The sequence below is a fragment of the Protopterus annectens genome, chromosome 12.part0 (assembly GCF_019279795.1).
Source record: "Protopterus annectens isolate FY-2018-M chromosome 12.part0, PAN1.0, whole genome shotgun sequence".
NCBI lineage: Eukaryota > Metazoa > Chordata > Ceratodontiformes > Protopteridae > Protopterus > Protopterus annectens.
The window spans coordinates 228,232,810-228,250,142 of NC_056746.1; the positions used below are offsets into that span (position 1 = coordinate 228,232,810).

Consider the following 17,333-nt stretch of genomic DNA (forward strand, 5'->3'; position numbering starts at 1 on the left):
CTTTCCTGTGGGATTTGTGGATTAACTGGCATACAACAGTGGTTCTTGCAGTGTGTTGCTATGGCTTTTCTGTTTTCCCTTTACATTCACTCCTTGAATGCTTGGTATTTGTCTTTACTGGAATGTGTTGCTATGGTTTTCCTATTTTCCATTTACATTCACTCCTTGTAATGCACGATATATTTCTTTCAGCACTAAGTTCTTATATTATGTTTGCTGTGGCTTGGTGGTACTTCATGCAGTTTGGTGAGCCCAAGGTCTGGGGTTTGACACTTACAAAGGTATTTTATTTTGCTGCTGAGCAGTACTGGGGCCTTGTCATACAGAGTGAATAAGGCACTTTTAAACAGTTGTAAGCGGGAAGCAGGAAGTTAGTGGGGACACCAGCTAGGGATGTGCAGGCTGGGTGTAGGGAAGGTCCATAGCTGCACATTTCTTTAACTGCAATAGCTGTACAAATGTTTGACATTTGCTGTGACATTTGAAACCTTCCACCCCTGAGAGAGGGGTGAGAACAACTAAGTATATTGTACTAACAATTATGAATATCAGGCACATGCAGTGCTTGTGAACTGCTATACTGTCATTAGTATGTTAGATGGCTACATCCTTTGATATTTCTGTGTTGTACTCCTACATAAGGGCATGCTTGTGGAAGTAATTCTACAGCTATTCGCAGAGTGTTTAATAGCAGACAGGCTGATATGCCTGTGTGTTTCTGACACTTCCAGGCCTCAGATATTCTCAGGTATATATTTGACCAGCCTCAGGGAAAGGTACATATCAGTGGGATACACCCGTGATATATTTCAGATATTCTGCAGTTTTGACTGTGGAGTATTTTGAGCATATGTATGACATGCAAGTAGTGTCTACTGTAACTTATTGACAGTTACCATTACGTGGGATTCCCCACCTTTCTGCCTACTGTGAGTACATTTCACAGGGAGTCAGTGGGGCACAGGTAACATTTGTTTGCAAATCAGGGACATCCCTGTAAATCAGTCACAGTTGGGAGGTCTGGCCTCTTACCTATTCAAATATGGCGGTGTTTATCCTGCTTTGATACTGTGTGGGGTTTGTAAGGTGCTGCTGTAACATTATTACCTACTAGCATGGCTGTTTCTCTTATCACACTAATGTAATGCAATTCCACAAGAATTGCCAGTAAAGATACACAGAACAAGCTTTGTGTAATGGCCTTCCTATTTTCCCTTTACATTCACTCCTTGTATTTCATGATATATTTCTTTCAGCACCAAGTTCTTGTATATCTGCTGTGGCTGAGTGGTAATTCATGCACTCTAGTGTTTTCAAGGTCCCAGGTTCGAGACTGACAGGGGTATTTTATTTTGCTGATGAGCAGACTACAGGCCTTGTCATACAGAGTGACTAAGGCACTTTTAAGCAGTTGTAAGCAGGTTTGCGCGATGCTTAGCTATGCTTATCTACGTTTAGCTAAGTGCACACAAGCGCACACCCGCTGACTACTGCTTAAAAGTGCTTACTCCCGCTAACACCCGCACTATTTTCTTTTAAAGAAAAGAAAATGGGGAAATAGGAAAGTGGTGAAAAAGGGGGCACAAAGAGGGTAGGACAGTAGGAAAACAAGCTCAGGATGTGCAGGAAGGATGTAGGGAAGGCCCATCGCTGCCCAATTCTTTACCAGCAACAGCTGTGCATATGTTAGAAATTTAGAGTGAGATTTGACACCTTCCACCCCTGAGAGAGAGGTGAGGACAACAAAATATGTTGTACAGCCAATTGTAATTATCAGTTTACATGTCTAGCAGACATGTATGCGAAATGGGCAGCTATGTATGGGGCGTAATTTTTTTGTGGGAACAGTGTGCCCGTTTTTTATTTTTTTTTCAGGTGAGAGTGGAATGTGAGGTACAGGAAGTAGGTATATTTGGGGAGGTAGGTTGGGGAGGTTAACAGACAAGACAAACAAGATGTATACAGGGGCGGAGTATGACACGTGGGGGGTAAACACAATTGACGGGGACAGATGTTTGGATATCGCAAGCCCATGAGCCCACAGATGGCAACAGTGGAACTGAGATCCCCACCCATGGGTAGTTACCACTGCGCTTTCACAGCCCAGGCCGGGGCTGTACTGGAGGCTGGATAGGATGGGCAGGCACACCCGTGAGTTGCGCCACTCTCGCCTCAAGCTGGCATAGTGGAACAGTCACAGAACGCCTGATCTCACTACACACCACAGACCGGACCCTATGGAGGGTGAGTGGAGGCTCTCCTCCAGCCACGCTTGCTGAGGGGGGACGATCCCCATCCCCTGCAGCGCTTCCACCTGAAGGTGGCACAGGGCCACCGGAGGAGGAGGTCCCGGCCTGGGCACTGGTGCCAGGTGCACTCGCCAGCTGAGGTGGGAGAGGTGGGTCCGCTGGAACCCGCCTTCCCTGTTGTCCTATGTTTAGCAGTATTTATGGTATTTTGGGTTAGTAACAAACAACACCATTCAAAATTAGTTGTAACAGCATGCATCAGTATTCCCATTAACCAAACACACATGAATTCCGAACATTGAGCAGCAAGCATAACACATGCATATTTAGAACAACAGTGGATATTCCAACAGCATGCAGGGTTGATTGGTGCAACAGGCCATCAAGTTTGGATATGTGAACAGGGCACATGCATCATCGTACATGCAGATATGTATAAACCAACAGGACAAATGTCCATGGGAATTAATTGTGAATTCACATACCCAATTTGGTGTGGAATGGCATAATTTGTGAAAATAGGGTAGGGTGGAGAAATATTACATTAACAACGTAAACTACCTATACATATACTGTACATTCCTAGTAGATGCAGATATATATCCCCCCTACATGTATTAGTACAGTTTCCTGTATGTAACCTTAGGAATGTTGGTGATGGGGATGTTACTGCTACATTAATATACATTCCATTTTTATTCATATATGTTCATATCTGGCTGTGTTCAGGTATAGCATCCTGCTACATTTGATTTATATGGGTCTAGACAACTGTGGATGTTCAGCATTTCATACAACCATACTGTCTCCATAATGCAAGGGTACAGCAACATATCCAAATTGTGGGATGGACACAGTCCAGGTTCTGTACTTTATTAAAGACATTTCACTCTTTGGTTGTGGCTGTCTAATTCATTTCATTATGTAGTGAATGCAGTATACCTTTATTCCAGACTTATTATAGATTTCGTGGTAGCTTCAAACTCTCTTTCTCACACTCTCTCACTTATTTTATATTTACATTTCAGGATAGTACTTAATTCTAGGCTTTATTAACATTTATTACTGGGTTACAACAATCCTTTCCAGTTGACTCACTTATTTCATATGGTAGAATTTACAAGGATGTATTTGACAGTTGTCTATCCTTTGTTGATTGATTACAGCACTCATTTTCAGGCTGAAGCAGTTATCTGATATTACAATACAGGTGGAAACTCTATTTGAGACTTGTTTAATCTTTATTACTGGATTGCAATACTCCTTTCCAGGCTGCATCACTTATCTAATCTTACAATACTAGCAGAATCTTTCTTCTAGGCTTATTTGACCTTTATTACTGGGTTACAATACTGAACTCTTTTACAAGCTGTCCCACTTATATTCTGTAACAGTACCAGCAGAATAATTACTAACCTGCCTGGTGGCGCAACCTCGCCAGCCTATCAGCATAGGCTTGCCGATTCGCGGAACGAACACCTGCAGTTGTAATATAAATGAAGGAATATTGTAACATACCTATCCATACTATAGGCTAGGATAGCATTTCTTACATACTTAATTACATGGATACTTACTCAGTAGTGGGGCATTGGGCATTTGGCGGGGCTCCTGGATCCATCATTTCAGTTGGTCCTCCTTTCGTCACTTCAGGTCCGCATGGTGGTGACAGACCTGTTCACCAGTCCTCGGAATGCCTGTGACACTGGTGAGATCGTGTGCCAACTGGTTCCACACCTCTGCCTTATATGTTCCCCATTGAACCTGGCCCTGCATGAGTTGTGCTTCATGATCATGGACTAGGAGCCAAACCATATATTTTGATTCCTCAACACCCCACCTTTGTGCTCTAAAGCGATTTCCCTCTCCTGCACCTGCCATCCTGACTGCAAATGGGTACCACAATCAGTTATGGTGTGTATTCCCACCTATGGGGCTTATATATGCCAGTTTTCCCGCACTTATCTGTGATTGGCCATTTTGGATATTTCTCTGCTTACAGCAAACCTGCTTTGTCATGGTTATATTTTCATTCATTCTTATATGCATGGTAATACTGTATTTCTCAGTACAACTGTCATGGCTTAGTGGTTCAGTACTTTGACTATGGTGCACAGTATCCCGGGTTCGATCCTTGCCATTGCTTTTTTATTTTACTACTGTCTAGACAGGCTAGTAGGTGTGTCTGTGTAAAGGTGACTTTGCTACAGCTTGCCCAACGGTAAGCTGGTTGGCGCGCTGCGCAGCTCCGCGCAAACAGCTTACGCTGGGTAACGTGTTATTTAGCCATAAACTCTCATATTAAGGTGGGTAAAGCGCAGCCCAGCTACGGGCACTCATATTGAGCTTGTTAAAGCGCTGCTCAGCTATGGGCACTCATATTAATCTTGTTAAAGCACTGCTCAGCTGTGGGCACTCATATTAAGCTTGTTAAAACACTGCTCATCTACGGGCACTCATATTAAGCTTGTTAAAGCGCTGCTCAGCTACAGGCACTCATATTAAGCTTGTTAAAGCGCTGCTCAGCTACGGGCAGTTATGATCCTTTTTATATATACATAATATAGGTTTTGTTCAGAAATACATGGGCCATTTCATTACATTTTTCTTAATTTAAATTTATATATATCGGGGAATTGTTTCATACTTATTTAAAGAAAAATGGAGGGGGATGTTGTGGTGCTCGAACCGTGACTACCTATTCTTTGGGCGACGTCTGTACCACTGCGCTATTGCTACTTTGCTTAATTTGCATATGTAGATCTTATATGCTTTTCAGTGTCATATCTGCTAACTGTCGTTGAGCGAAGGGCATACCCACGCAAATGCAGGCAAACATTTTGGAAGTTATAAAAAAAAAAAAAAGGAAACTGCTATTTTTACATTTTACATATTTTCAGTAGGGTTTAGTCTTTGGGGAAGTGTGGTGTTGTATTCCTTGACATTTCAGCGGACTCGCTCGTGGGTGTTTACTTTCAGGACTCTGACTCTTCTGGGGGTGTGTCCCTTTGCTGTACTCGACAATTGGACACGCCCCCTACTTTCCTACATGGACCGTGTTAGACTTGAGTATGATTCAGCATGCCCTCATGAATGTGCATGGCATGCTGACGTCATACCGTTCATCTGCAGCCTCCGAGTAAGACATATTAAGTCTTACACGGAGGTTTCGTGAATCCGGCCCTATGTGTCTGTTATATGGAAAATTGTACTTATAGTACCAGTGTTTAAGGGTAGTGCCTATGGTTGAAAATGAGAGACCAATTAGTTTCACTAGTGTTGTCGGTAAATGTTATGAACAGGTTGTTTCTAAATATGTTATTGATACTCTTGATGGTAATTTCAATATTGCCTAGCAAGGTTTTGTGCTGGAAGTCCTTGTTACACTAATTTGCTCTCTTTTTATGGGCATTTATGGAAACTTCTGAGTGAGGGGGCAGCTGTTGATATATTATCCTCAGATATGTCAAAGGCCTTTGATACAATACCTCATGTTAAGATTATTTCCACATCAAAAGATAGTAACATCAGTGTATATGTAAAGAGGTGAATTAATAACTCTTTTTCAGCAGAGAGGGTTATATCTGCAGAGATACCTCATAGCTCTGTCCTGCATTCAGTTTTATTTGGACATTTTATGGCTAGTTTTCTAGAAAATATTATTGGTTGGATGTGTAAAGATGTGGGTAATGTAAAAGCTGGAGCTGTAATCTCAGGAGTAAATGATCATTTTGTTCAAACAACATATTTGGATAAGTTACTTTGGTGGGTTACGGAGAACGTTATGAAACTTAATGTTAAAAGATATGTCTTATGCATTTTGGAGAAGAGTACCCTGAGTATCCATATGCACAAGATAACACTGGCATTCAGGAGGTTAATGTTGCAAGGTATTTGGTTGTTAAAATCAACAACAGATTAAGTGTTGGCCCATATGTGCCAGTTATTGTTAAAATATGTTTTTGTGAGATGAATTATATCTTCAGAAGTTTGATAAGTGGAGATAACTTGGTTCTACTTCTAATTTATAAATCTTTAGTTAGACCCATTATTTAATGTCATAGGCCTGTTTGTGTGTATGATAGATTACATTTAGGTTAGAAAGAATACAAAGGCATTTTACGAGAAGAACAAATAGTTGTTGTGTCTTTCGGCTTTTCCCAGTTAGAGGTCGCCACAGCGGAACTTCGGTCCGCTAATGATTGGTAGTTGATTTTTACATGCCGAGTTACCAGCTCTGATGCACAGCCTTCAACGAAGGTACGCCCATTCACGCATGTCTCCACGCAGAAGACGCTTTAGCTGAAGAACAAATAGTATGATGGGAAAATTTACAATGAAAGACTTAAGCATCTATCAATATTTACAGTTAAATCTACGTCAGTCAGGGGTGGTTTAATTATAATTTATAAATGTGTTAAGGATTGTGGTATTGGTAATATTATGGGTATTCAAAGTGGATCACATTTACTGAATACTAGGAACAATAATTATTTGGTTGATGGACTCTTCAGTACATTTTCTGTGTGGAATAATGTTTTCCATTGGAAGGCTAGTTTGTGGTGTAATAGCATCCCATTATCTGTTAGAAAATCAGAATCTATTAACTTGTTTAAAAAAATCTAGATCAGTTGATTGGTATGAGGGCATTTAATCCAGGTCTTTGTCGTGGCAAGCTCTTTGATAGCCTTTTTTGGCATCGAGCTTGATGCCCACAACATTGAACACTGAATTAATTCATCAGCAGGCCTGAATTGTGTAATATAGTTTAAACATGCTGCATTTTCATAGCTTATTTTGCAATACCTTCTTTATTGCCTTCAACAACTGCACCAGGGGTGTCATTTGTTAGGACAAATTATCTGCATTATTTGGAGTGATTGTCAGAACAGTCTGATCTTTCAGCATCCTTTATATAGTCATTGCTGCATATTACTGTGGCAGTCTTTTCTACAAGAATGGATTGTTAAGAACTTCTGCATTTAGTTAAAAATATTAGTATGATATTTGGCACAGAGGAAGAAAGCTCCAACTTGTTAATGAGCTGCATTCTGTACCAAAGGTGCGGGGTTTGATTCTTTCTACCTTCATTTACCTACTGTATGGCATGAGCAAGTCTCTTAAGCAGACAGTGCTTTGGAGTAATTGGGAATTTGAGCTAGGCTCTTAAAAGGTCTCCAGGATTACTTGCCTGGTAACTATGAACTTGTTGTCTTTGTTTGCTAGCCATCCATTATTGCATAGCTGATCTAGATTAGAAAATGTTATGGCAATATCACCAGCACACCAATTTTTTAATGCAACATAGGCAATTCATTCTTCAAGGGCAGCAGACACTGCATTTGTAGATGAGGCTGTGAAATGCAAAGTCATTTGCCAGCACCACCCTCTGCATTAATAACAGTTCGCTTTAATGTATTGTTATTCATCTGACTTTTACTTTAGCAAAGATTATGTGCTATTGATTTTGTATATGTTATCATGTAGTTAATATTTTTTTACTCATACTCTTATGTAAACTGTGCTGCAAATGGCTGGATCTTTTGGTATGATGCTAGTGATCTTTATATATTTTCATGCACTTCATTCAAAGCTACCAATAAAGTACATGTAATTTATTTATTAGTAACAATAAGAGATGTACATTTTCAGCAAAGTGGCTGTAACTGCTGTTGGGGTTGAGGTAGGGGGGATGTGTGTGTTTGTGTGAATGTATGTGAATTAAGTTGAAATTTGGCTGCTGTGTATTTGTGTGAAATAAATTTTATATATGTGACTTTGGTCATTATTGTTATTAATTTTTGGCACACACATCTGAGAAGGATCCAGTCAACAGTGTATCTATAATTATTGGGTTTGGGGGTGTCTTTGGATAAAAATGACTGACCATGCTGAGCTGACAAAAGTTAAAAGTCATCAGTCATGCAGAGCTAGTGTGTTTTTGTGTAATATAAATTTTAATACTTTACTGTGGCCATTTGTACCCCAGTCAGACATGTGATGTGTACACTATCAACACAGTGACTGTAATTGTTGAGTATGGATATTGGTGGTTACAATGGCAGCAGTTTGATTAGCTTTTATGGTTGAACTGAAATGGGTGTTTTGTCATTACTGGTTTGTACAAATTTTTCACTGCTTACAGGAAAAATGTTCAAAGCTACAAATGTTAATGTTTTAAACAAGAAATATAATTTAAAACACGCAGGAAGGTGAATCAAAGAACACATACATTTATGCATGGTCCCAAAACTGTGTGTGTGGGCCCCATTGTTTGAAAACAGCCCAGGGCCCAAGGTACGCTTAATCCACCATTGGCCAGATGCGTTTTCAGTGAATGTGAGTTTTACCTCAGTAGCTCAGCAGGCAGTACACTTACCTTTGGTGTAGAAGGCTGTGGGATTTATTGCTACACCAGGTATTTGTGTTAGATTTAAAAAGGGCCCTGGGATTGTTACTTTGGTAATCACCTATTCCTAAGGGAGGAGAAGTTTACTGTTGTTCATGCTAAGTCTGTTCCCAGTGTGAGTCTGTTCTGTTTAGCAAATAACTGTCGGTGTTATTGCTCTAAAATTTGAACTAAAAGTTTTCAGTTCATTCCAACTTTCTGTAATCATTGTAAAAGTAAAGAAGAAAATAGTATGCACACTGACAGGTTTTGAACAGTGTTTATGGTAATTGGTGAGAGACATCCAGGTAAATGGACACTGAAATGGCTGGGGGGGGGTCCTGCCTAGGGCCCCATTTGACCATAATCTGGCTCTGGTAATCACTGATAATGGACCGTGTTTTGTCTGCCATGAATTTTGTAACTTTGAGAGACTATGATTTTAAACATGTGACCTCAAGTCGCAGAACCTTCAAAGCAATGAAGATGTTTGAGCATATGATATAAACTGTTGAAAAAAAAATCTGATAAAGAACAGGGAACATTCTAATTATAGTAATTTGCTACTTATCCAACTTGGAATGCCACTTTACTTTATTGCAGTTAGTTGCATTATTTTAATGCAACTCAGTTCAAAATTACTAACTTTGTGACCCTAAAATGGAGCTATTAGACTGGCCAGACTATGTCTTTTTAGTAGTAGCAAACTACAACCAAAACCTCAAAAAAAATTGTTTTGCAGATAGCTAAAACCATTTCTGTTTGCTGCCTTCAATAAAACAGTGGCATCAAGTTCATGAAACTTAATTTAAGAAAAAATATGCCTGCAATTCCAGATAAAATGAAGATCTCTTATTCTGTGTAAAAAAAAAAACAAACGCACGCAGCTACCATTGATTAATGCCAGTGTATCAGTGGCACATATCTTTCCCTTCAGTACACGCATAGAGAGAGGTGTGTATGCTGACTAGATTAGAGGGCATCTTCACTTGTATGTGTGGCAACATCTGTCAAACAAAAAGAGGGTCTTTACACGTCGAGTCATTTATTAAAAAAAAAAAAAAAAAAGAGAGATAACCATTTTCATATCACTTCAGTATAGAATCTAGTAGTAATAATCATCTCCAGATCATGGGTGAAGCAATATTTACCCATTCCTGGCAAAATGTATCCACAAGGGTGAAACTGACAGGCACCTGCTTCACCTGCATATTCCAGGAAACAGAAACATAACTTTAACAGAAATATGAATAATTTGTCTTGGTTAAAAGAAGGGGAATGAGTTAGGATATAACATGGGCATATAGAATTTGGGAATAAAGAAAGAGTATAAGGTATTGTACTTCGAGATGCAAACTTTCTTAGTTCATACTGGCTACAAGGTCGGGACAGTAAGATCTGCAGAAGAAACCAAAGACACTTAAGAGAGATTACCCCTCTCAAAGAACTGCAGAATGCTGCAGAAATAATTCAAATAAGTCTGAAACTCCATCATTGCAGAGCATAATTTGTACTGCTACTTAAACAACAAAACTGTTAGTAGTCTTTGTGATGACTTGCTTATTAAGTACGAGTTGAACAAGAAACCAATACCTTCTGACTCTGATATAACTAGCCTGCAGGAGAATAAACAGAGCAGTTTTGAACATTTACTAAATTTGAAATCAGTGCCACCTATTCCTGGTAAGACATTGATATTAGTGGGACAGGTACCTGTAAATATTCTCATTTTAGCAGATTGATTAAACTGAGAATTGGGTATTCAAACTATGTATAGTTGAATTAATGTGAATAGCTATGTTGAATTTTATTTTCTCTGAACCGCGTTTCATATGGTACATGTAGTGCTTGAATGTTTTGGATTATACGTATAACTGAATGCAATTTAGTTATAATTTTTGTAGTAAGGGGGGTGTCATATATGGTAATATGTGAAAACAGTAATACTATACCTCTTAGGTTCATAGGTTGGTACTAGGCTGTCAGCCCTAGGGCCTATACAAGCCTATCCATAACAATTCCCTGGCTATTTCTTCCCACACAATTTACTTCCCTGGACCCCTGTCTTGCAGGGTGACTGACATGATCCCCGGGGTGAATTTCCTTTCTCCCACCCAATCGTCAAAGTTCCTTTTGAAGAGGGCCAAAGAGGCACTATGCTTGACATGTATGGGCAGTCTATTCCAGAGTCTGGGGAGTCTCTGGGTCAGGAACCTATCCCTCCAGCATGTTTTGTTTATTGTGATGACAAGGTTTAGATCCCTGGAGCGTGTGTCAGATTAGGGAGATGGAGCTGTATGTCATATGATACTGCCAGTTTTTCAGTTGTAGTAAACTAATATGGTCTTGGGACTCTATATATGTGCTTGTTTCACAGAGTTGTGATCTATACATCTGTAATAAGTCATTTTAAGTTACGTGTATTGCACACTGTCAGCAGACAGTTAGTCCTTCAGCTACTAACCTGTGGATGTAATTTTAGAAGGCCAAGACTCCAGGGGTGAGTCCAGGAATGTGACAACAGTTAGGAAGAACTGTATGGTATTCCAGCCTGGAAGAGAGTTGGACATTTGAAAACAAGGATATGAAGTCTGTGACAGTATGATAAGTTAACAGAGATGTTAAAACTTCCTTAGTAGGATGAATTCTAATAGACTTACCAGTAATGACAAGGCAGTGCCTTTAGTATTTTTGCATTATATGTAGTGCTGGTTGAAGCTCAAATCAGTGCAGATTTAAGGCAGATATTGGGCTGTCTTGTTCTGGAAAGCTGGGTAAGAGGAGGAGAGATAAATGAATATACTGCATATTGTCATTTTTTTATTCAGAATCTCAGATTGGGAGGTGCTTTATAGAAGTTAATGATCAGAGAAAAAATTAATTTCCCTGACCCACTCACTGACATGACAACTGTGTGGATGACTATATGTCCAGTGTTCTGAGTTCTGTAAGGAAGTGAAAGGGGAGCTGAGATCAAGTGACCATTGGCTAGTTTTCACTTTTCAATGGAGGATGTGGAATGTAACAGTTCAGACATTGTACCTCTAGGATAGTTGTAAGTGAATATACCCTTTCAGTTGAATGCTGCTCAGTGCAAAATCCATCCTGATAACCTTCATGGCTAAATACATGAAGAAACATGCACATGCCTAACTATTACAGGATATTACATGAAGGAGATTAGGGTGGGAATCCAAGTAAAAAAATCCACCCTCCATCCCACCATTATTACAAATCACCAGCAATGGCTCTTGCATCTTTGCCACCAGTAGGTAGAGTCTATGGTCCTTGGTTGGGTTTGTAGTAGTAGGGGACTGTATAGGGGTGGCAGTAAAGAGTGGAGCTCTTGTGGGGAATCTGGAGTTGCTGCTCAAGACAGTGGGTATGTCAGATAACTTTAATAGAAATAGAATTAATTATTAGTTGGTTAAATGTTTTAAGGGATTAATTTAAGCAATTGATTAATTAACACTTCTTCTTACATTTCTAATTTAGGTGGAGATTGATGAATTCCAGGAGTATGAGAAAGCACTGGGTGCATTGACAGAGGCATACAAGTCTTTAACAAAAGCAAAAATGCGGAATACAGAGGAACAGGAGGAAAAACTAAGTGGTCTGCAGAAAAAGATAACATTAGTAAAGAGGTTTATCCAAGCCAGAAGGTAAAGTAGTGGCTACTTGGAAGTAATTTTAGCAGCAGTATAAAAAGTATTTTAATCTGATTTATTGCAGATGAACAGTTACTGACTTTTTTCTGCTTTATGCAGTTCATGCTCTGAGAGTTCTGTGTCTGTGTCGGAAGCTCAAGTTTTCAAAAACTTGAAATTCATATTGTCGAGAAGATATGACAGAGTTTCTCTCAGACTTCAAAAAACAACAAAATGTACCTTTTTTCTAATTTTTTGCAGGAAGGCTTGCCCCCCCCCCCTCCTGCACCTCCCACACCCCCGCATATTCTATATGCCTGTATATACCAACTCTAAGTTCACACTACAGTGGGAAAAGAGTAAATTCTCCAATCCTCACTATACCAGAATCTCCATTCAAAACCTTCAAGTTTTTGGAAACTCAATCATATGGTCTCGACCATATCAATTTTGAGTTTTTGAAAATTTGAGCTTCTGATAGGGACCGAAAACAATATGTATATGTGTGTGTGTGTGTGTGTGTGTGTGTGTGTATGTATATATATATATATATATATATATATATATATATATATATATATATATATATATATATATATATATATATATATAAATTGTGTGTATATGCACATTTATATTTGTACTTATATACATACAGAAACACACCCCTATATAAATACCATTTATTATAATTAGTTACAACAAGGTAAAAAAGTATGTGAACATGCATGCAAGCCATTCAGTATTAATAAACTTAAACACTGTCAAACATACATATTTATTGAAGTCTTATATTGTTTTACCTTACAGTATTGCAGCAAAACATTACAAAACAATCATCTTATAACAAGTAGTACAATCTGAACAAATAAAACCTCCATGATACTATGTTTTTCTTTTTTTCCTATATGCTTTTTCCTTCCCTGTCTGCCAATCCCTTCCAATGAGTCTTAGGCCAGTCATTCCTTATTTTGACAATATGAACAACTAACATGGGTGAGAGCTGACTGGTGGAACCCATCATTTAGGCAAGTGTGAAGTTGTTTGGTGCCACTTCTAATTGTAGACTATTGGCCTTCCTGGTCCCTACCCCCATCGCCAACTGTCTAGCCTAATAGCCCAAAGGGCACCCATGGGAGGGCTGATGTCAGACTAGATCCCCTCCCTGCCTCACCTTCTGCTGCTGCCACTTTTTCAAGCCTATTAAGGGCTTGCCTGAAGCCTCATGATAAACATTCTTTTCTTTTTAAGCCTTAACCCTGCTGATGACTGATGTGAGCACCAATGTCACCAAGGGAGCCTACAGTGCCTTCCCCATGTATGAGTGTATTTCTATAAAAACGAGAATGAGGACTACTGCCACAGGCTTTATAAGTTGAGCTTTTGTTTCCCCATTTGTGCTGCATCATTAGAGCCAGTGAGTCTTCACTCATTGGCTGTGGAATGGAGCTGGTGATTGAAACCAACCACTAGGGTAAGTGAGGTGGCATTGGCCACTCACTCCAACCATTCCTTGCCTGGCTCCCCTATCACCTGAGACAGTTTTCAAACTTGTATTCTCAGTCAGCCATATCAAGCTTCTGGAGGTCATGACTGATGATAATCTGAAAAATGATCACCACATAAAACACATTGTAAAGAGAATCCACCAAAAAGTTGTTAGCCTCTACAAGGTCAAACCTTACCTTACAGATAATGCCAAGAAAAATATTCCTTTATCTTTCCTCATCCCAGCACTCCTGTTGTATGCATGTCCTTTACTAATCAACCTATAATCCACTCAACTATCCCTACTGGACCAAAGCTACAATACCGCAGTTAAATTTGTTACTAACCACCACTACAGTTATTACCACTGATATACCCTTAAGAATTTCAGTAGCTAGAAATAAGGCAGCACCTAACCTGCTCACAATTAATCACTTCCCATAAACCCATTTATCAACCAGGTAAATGCGCTTAAATAATATACACCAGGTCTACTCTCTTGCCAGACTACTGTGCTCTGCTGATGAAATATAAATTGTAGTAACCAAATCAAATAACATTGTATGTGACTCCTTGTACTCCTTCTGCCTCTGTAAAGTATGGAACTCCATACCCCCTCCCTCTCTTTACACCTTAGAATGCAAAAAGATGACTAGTGGGCATTCCTCAGGGCAGGGCTCAGCACTGGGACCCCCTCTGTTTAGCATCTGCTTCTTAGATATCCATACCGCTAATCCAGACATATGGCTAGCTAAATATGCAGATAACTTTAAGTTGTATATTGCTTGCTAAGCATCCAATACTGTGTTACTCAGCAATGGCTGAATGGTACAGACTAGTAGTATATTAGAAACGGGCTCAAACTAAATGCAAAGAAATACAGCATTGTCACCTTTAGTGAACAAATCTCAACAGCAGCTTTTACATCATAGACAGCACTCCACTCCATATTGATGCAGTACCATCATAGACAACTCCCTATCCTTTGATCATCACATAGCAACAGTAGTCAGGAAATACTTCTATCTAGTCCAATTGATAAGTAAAGGTATTTCATTAGGTCAAGAGACATTATCATTCCTCTTTGCCCTGCCATGATCCAACCAATTGTGCAACATAATGTCTCTTTTAGTATGCATCTATCCAAACATATCACCAGAGTTCCTAACTGAAAGGTTCACCAGAATAAAGAAGACACTCCTCTACCAAGACATGCTTGAAATTCTTTTCGTATACTCCATCTTTTACAGACTTGGAGGTGATTTGTGTCAACCATGTCTTAATAATTTTTTTTTTTAAAAGAACATTTTTATTAAGAAACAGTTGTAACAGTGACAGGTACACAAACATTAATAGCAAAGAAAACAAACCATAATGTTATTTCTCATTGTTTTCCTGAAGTACACATTCTAAACAATTGTCATTCACTCCACTGCATAAATTGTTCCATTCCTGACATCTCTTAAACCTCACTCCTCCTCTTTTTTAAGTTCTTATTGGATTTTCAATTTGTAAAATAATCACAATATTTACAGTCAGAGATTTATGAACATAAATGAAAATATTTCAACTAAAATCTCACACACAAGAGAAAAAACAACTGTTTACAGGAGTGACCATTAACCATCAAGTCATTCAGGTTATTATGTATTACATTAAATATAAAATGCAGTTATTTTTGCTTCACAAGCAGATCTCTAGGTTTTGTCCAGTTGTAGCAGGAGGTAATCCTGGTTGTTCTTGACTCAATTCTAATGATTTCCAAGTGACAGACTTCAGTTGCAGTATTTATACATTCTTTGAAATAGGGTGTAGATTTTTTCTTCCAATTCTGAGTTTTAAACTTTCTCGCTAAAGATAGTATAGATCACAAAATGCAATATTTCATTTTTTAACACATTTAGTAATATGAGTGTTAAAATGATTAGTGATTTAGATAAAACAAATTTATCTGCAAAAAAAGCCTGTAAAAAGAGATTGTTATTCCAATAAGGTGTTAAGACAGTACAGTCAAAAACATGTGCTAGCAATATGCTTTAAGTTCTTGTTTACATCTCCAACAAACTTATTTCTACTTGAACATTAATTTAATTTTATGTGGTTTGATGAAAGAGCTATGCAAAAACTTCCAAGAAAAGAGATTCCATCTAAGAGGTGAAGTTGTATGTTTAGAAGATATTAGAATTATTTTTTATCTTCTTGACTTGGAGGTCTATTATTAATTTGGGTAAAATAGTTACAATAATTGTCGTTGCAACTTTTTGTTTCTCTCCCCACAACTCTATATAATTTAGATAAGATACCCTGTCCCAATGTGTTTTGTTGCATTAAGAATATTGGATAGTCAATTAATTCTGGGATATGATTTCTTAGGTTCTACTTCAAAACGTCAAAAACTCATAACATCTAATTTCAAAACTGCAAGACCATAAGATCGAAAATTCAAAACATCTAAAACTCATTACATTGAATTTCAGAACATCGAAAATGTATAAAATTGAGTAGTGTATCATCAAACATATAAATGTTATAGTTTATTCTGTTAATCATTATATAGTGTTTATTATGTCACTCTGTATTTGTTTTAATGCCACTCTGTATTTGTTTTAAGCCATACAGGTAAGTGATTTAGACATTATGTGTACATTCTTTATGGTGATTGCGATACAGTGGGGTTAGGAAATTAACTTTTTCCCACTGTAGTGCGATCTCGGAGTTGATATATTTAATTTACGGGGGTGGGGGTGCAGGGGGGCTTGCCCCCCCTGCAGAAACATAGTAAAAAGTGTGTTTATTCATTTGGTGCTGTTATAGGTGGAGGGGTGTTATTTATATTTTCTTTGTAGTTTTCAATGTTTTGAAATTCGATATTATGAGTTTTAGATGTTTTGAATTTTTGATCTTATGGTCTCGCTGTTTTGAAATTAGATGTTATGAGTTTTCAGTGTTATGAAGTAGAACTGATTTCTTATCCTTGGTTGCATTGACTTAATTTCCCCTTCTACATGTTATCTATAGGACTGTACATCTAGCCACATGTCTTTATCTAAATTATATTTGTTTCTTAATTTAATCAACAGACTGTAGCTTTTCATCTTTCAGTAATTGAAACCAGTGTAGCAGATTTTTGTCTTTAAATGTGATCATTGTTTCTAACTTTGAGGTGGAGATATTTTGGGTATATGGCATAGGAAATATAAGGGAGATCAATGCTTTATATGCTAGGTTTCTATATATGCAATTTTTAAAAGTGTTTAATATAGTAGAAATTAAGTAGGAGTCACTTGTTGGTGTCTTTTTCCTATAAGGTAATCCTTTAATAATTAATATAGATTATTTAGTATGTGATAATTATTGAATATCTATTATGCTTAGAGTTTATAAAAAGATTTCCTAAAAACTCTTTCTACCTAGCTGTGTAAGTGTTATTAATACAAAGATATATTGTTTTTATAACTGATGATAATTAATGTAATTTTAGATCTGATAGCCCTATCCCCCCTGCTGCCCAGTCTGTCATATAATGGTTTAAAGCAATTCTTGAATTATTGAGATACCAGA

General features: G+C 38.2%; 1 protein-coding gene across 1 annotated transcript in view; it reads left to right on the forward strand.

The window, feature by feature from the left end:
- The window catches only part of IFT140 (intraflagellar transport 140), a 3,212,973-nt gene that overhangs the window by 3,122,588 nt on the left and 73,052 nt on the right, over positions 1 to 17,333 (forward strand). Inside the window, exon 31 of the mRNA XM_044089294.1 lies at positions 12,133 to 12,299. Within this exon, the coding sequence (XP_043945229.1) occupies positions 12,133 to 12,299 (167 nt within the window). The remainder of the gene's footprint in view (positions 1 to 12,132; positions 12,300 to 17,333) is intronic.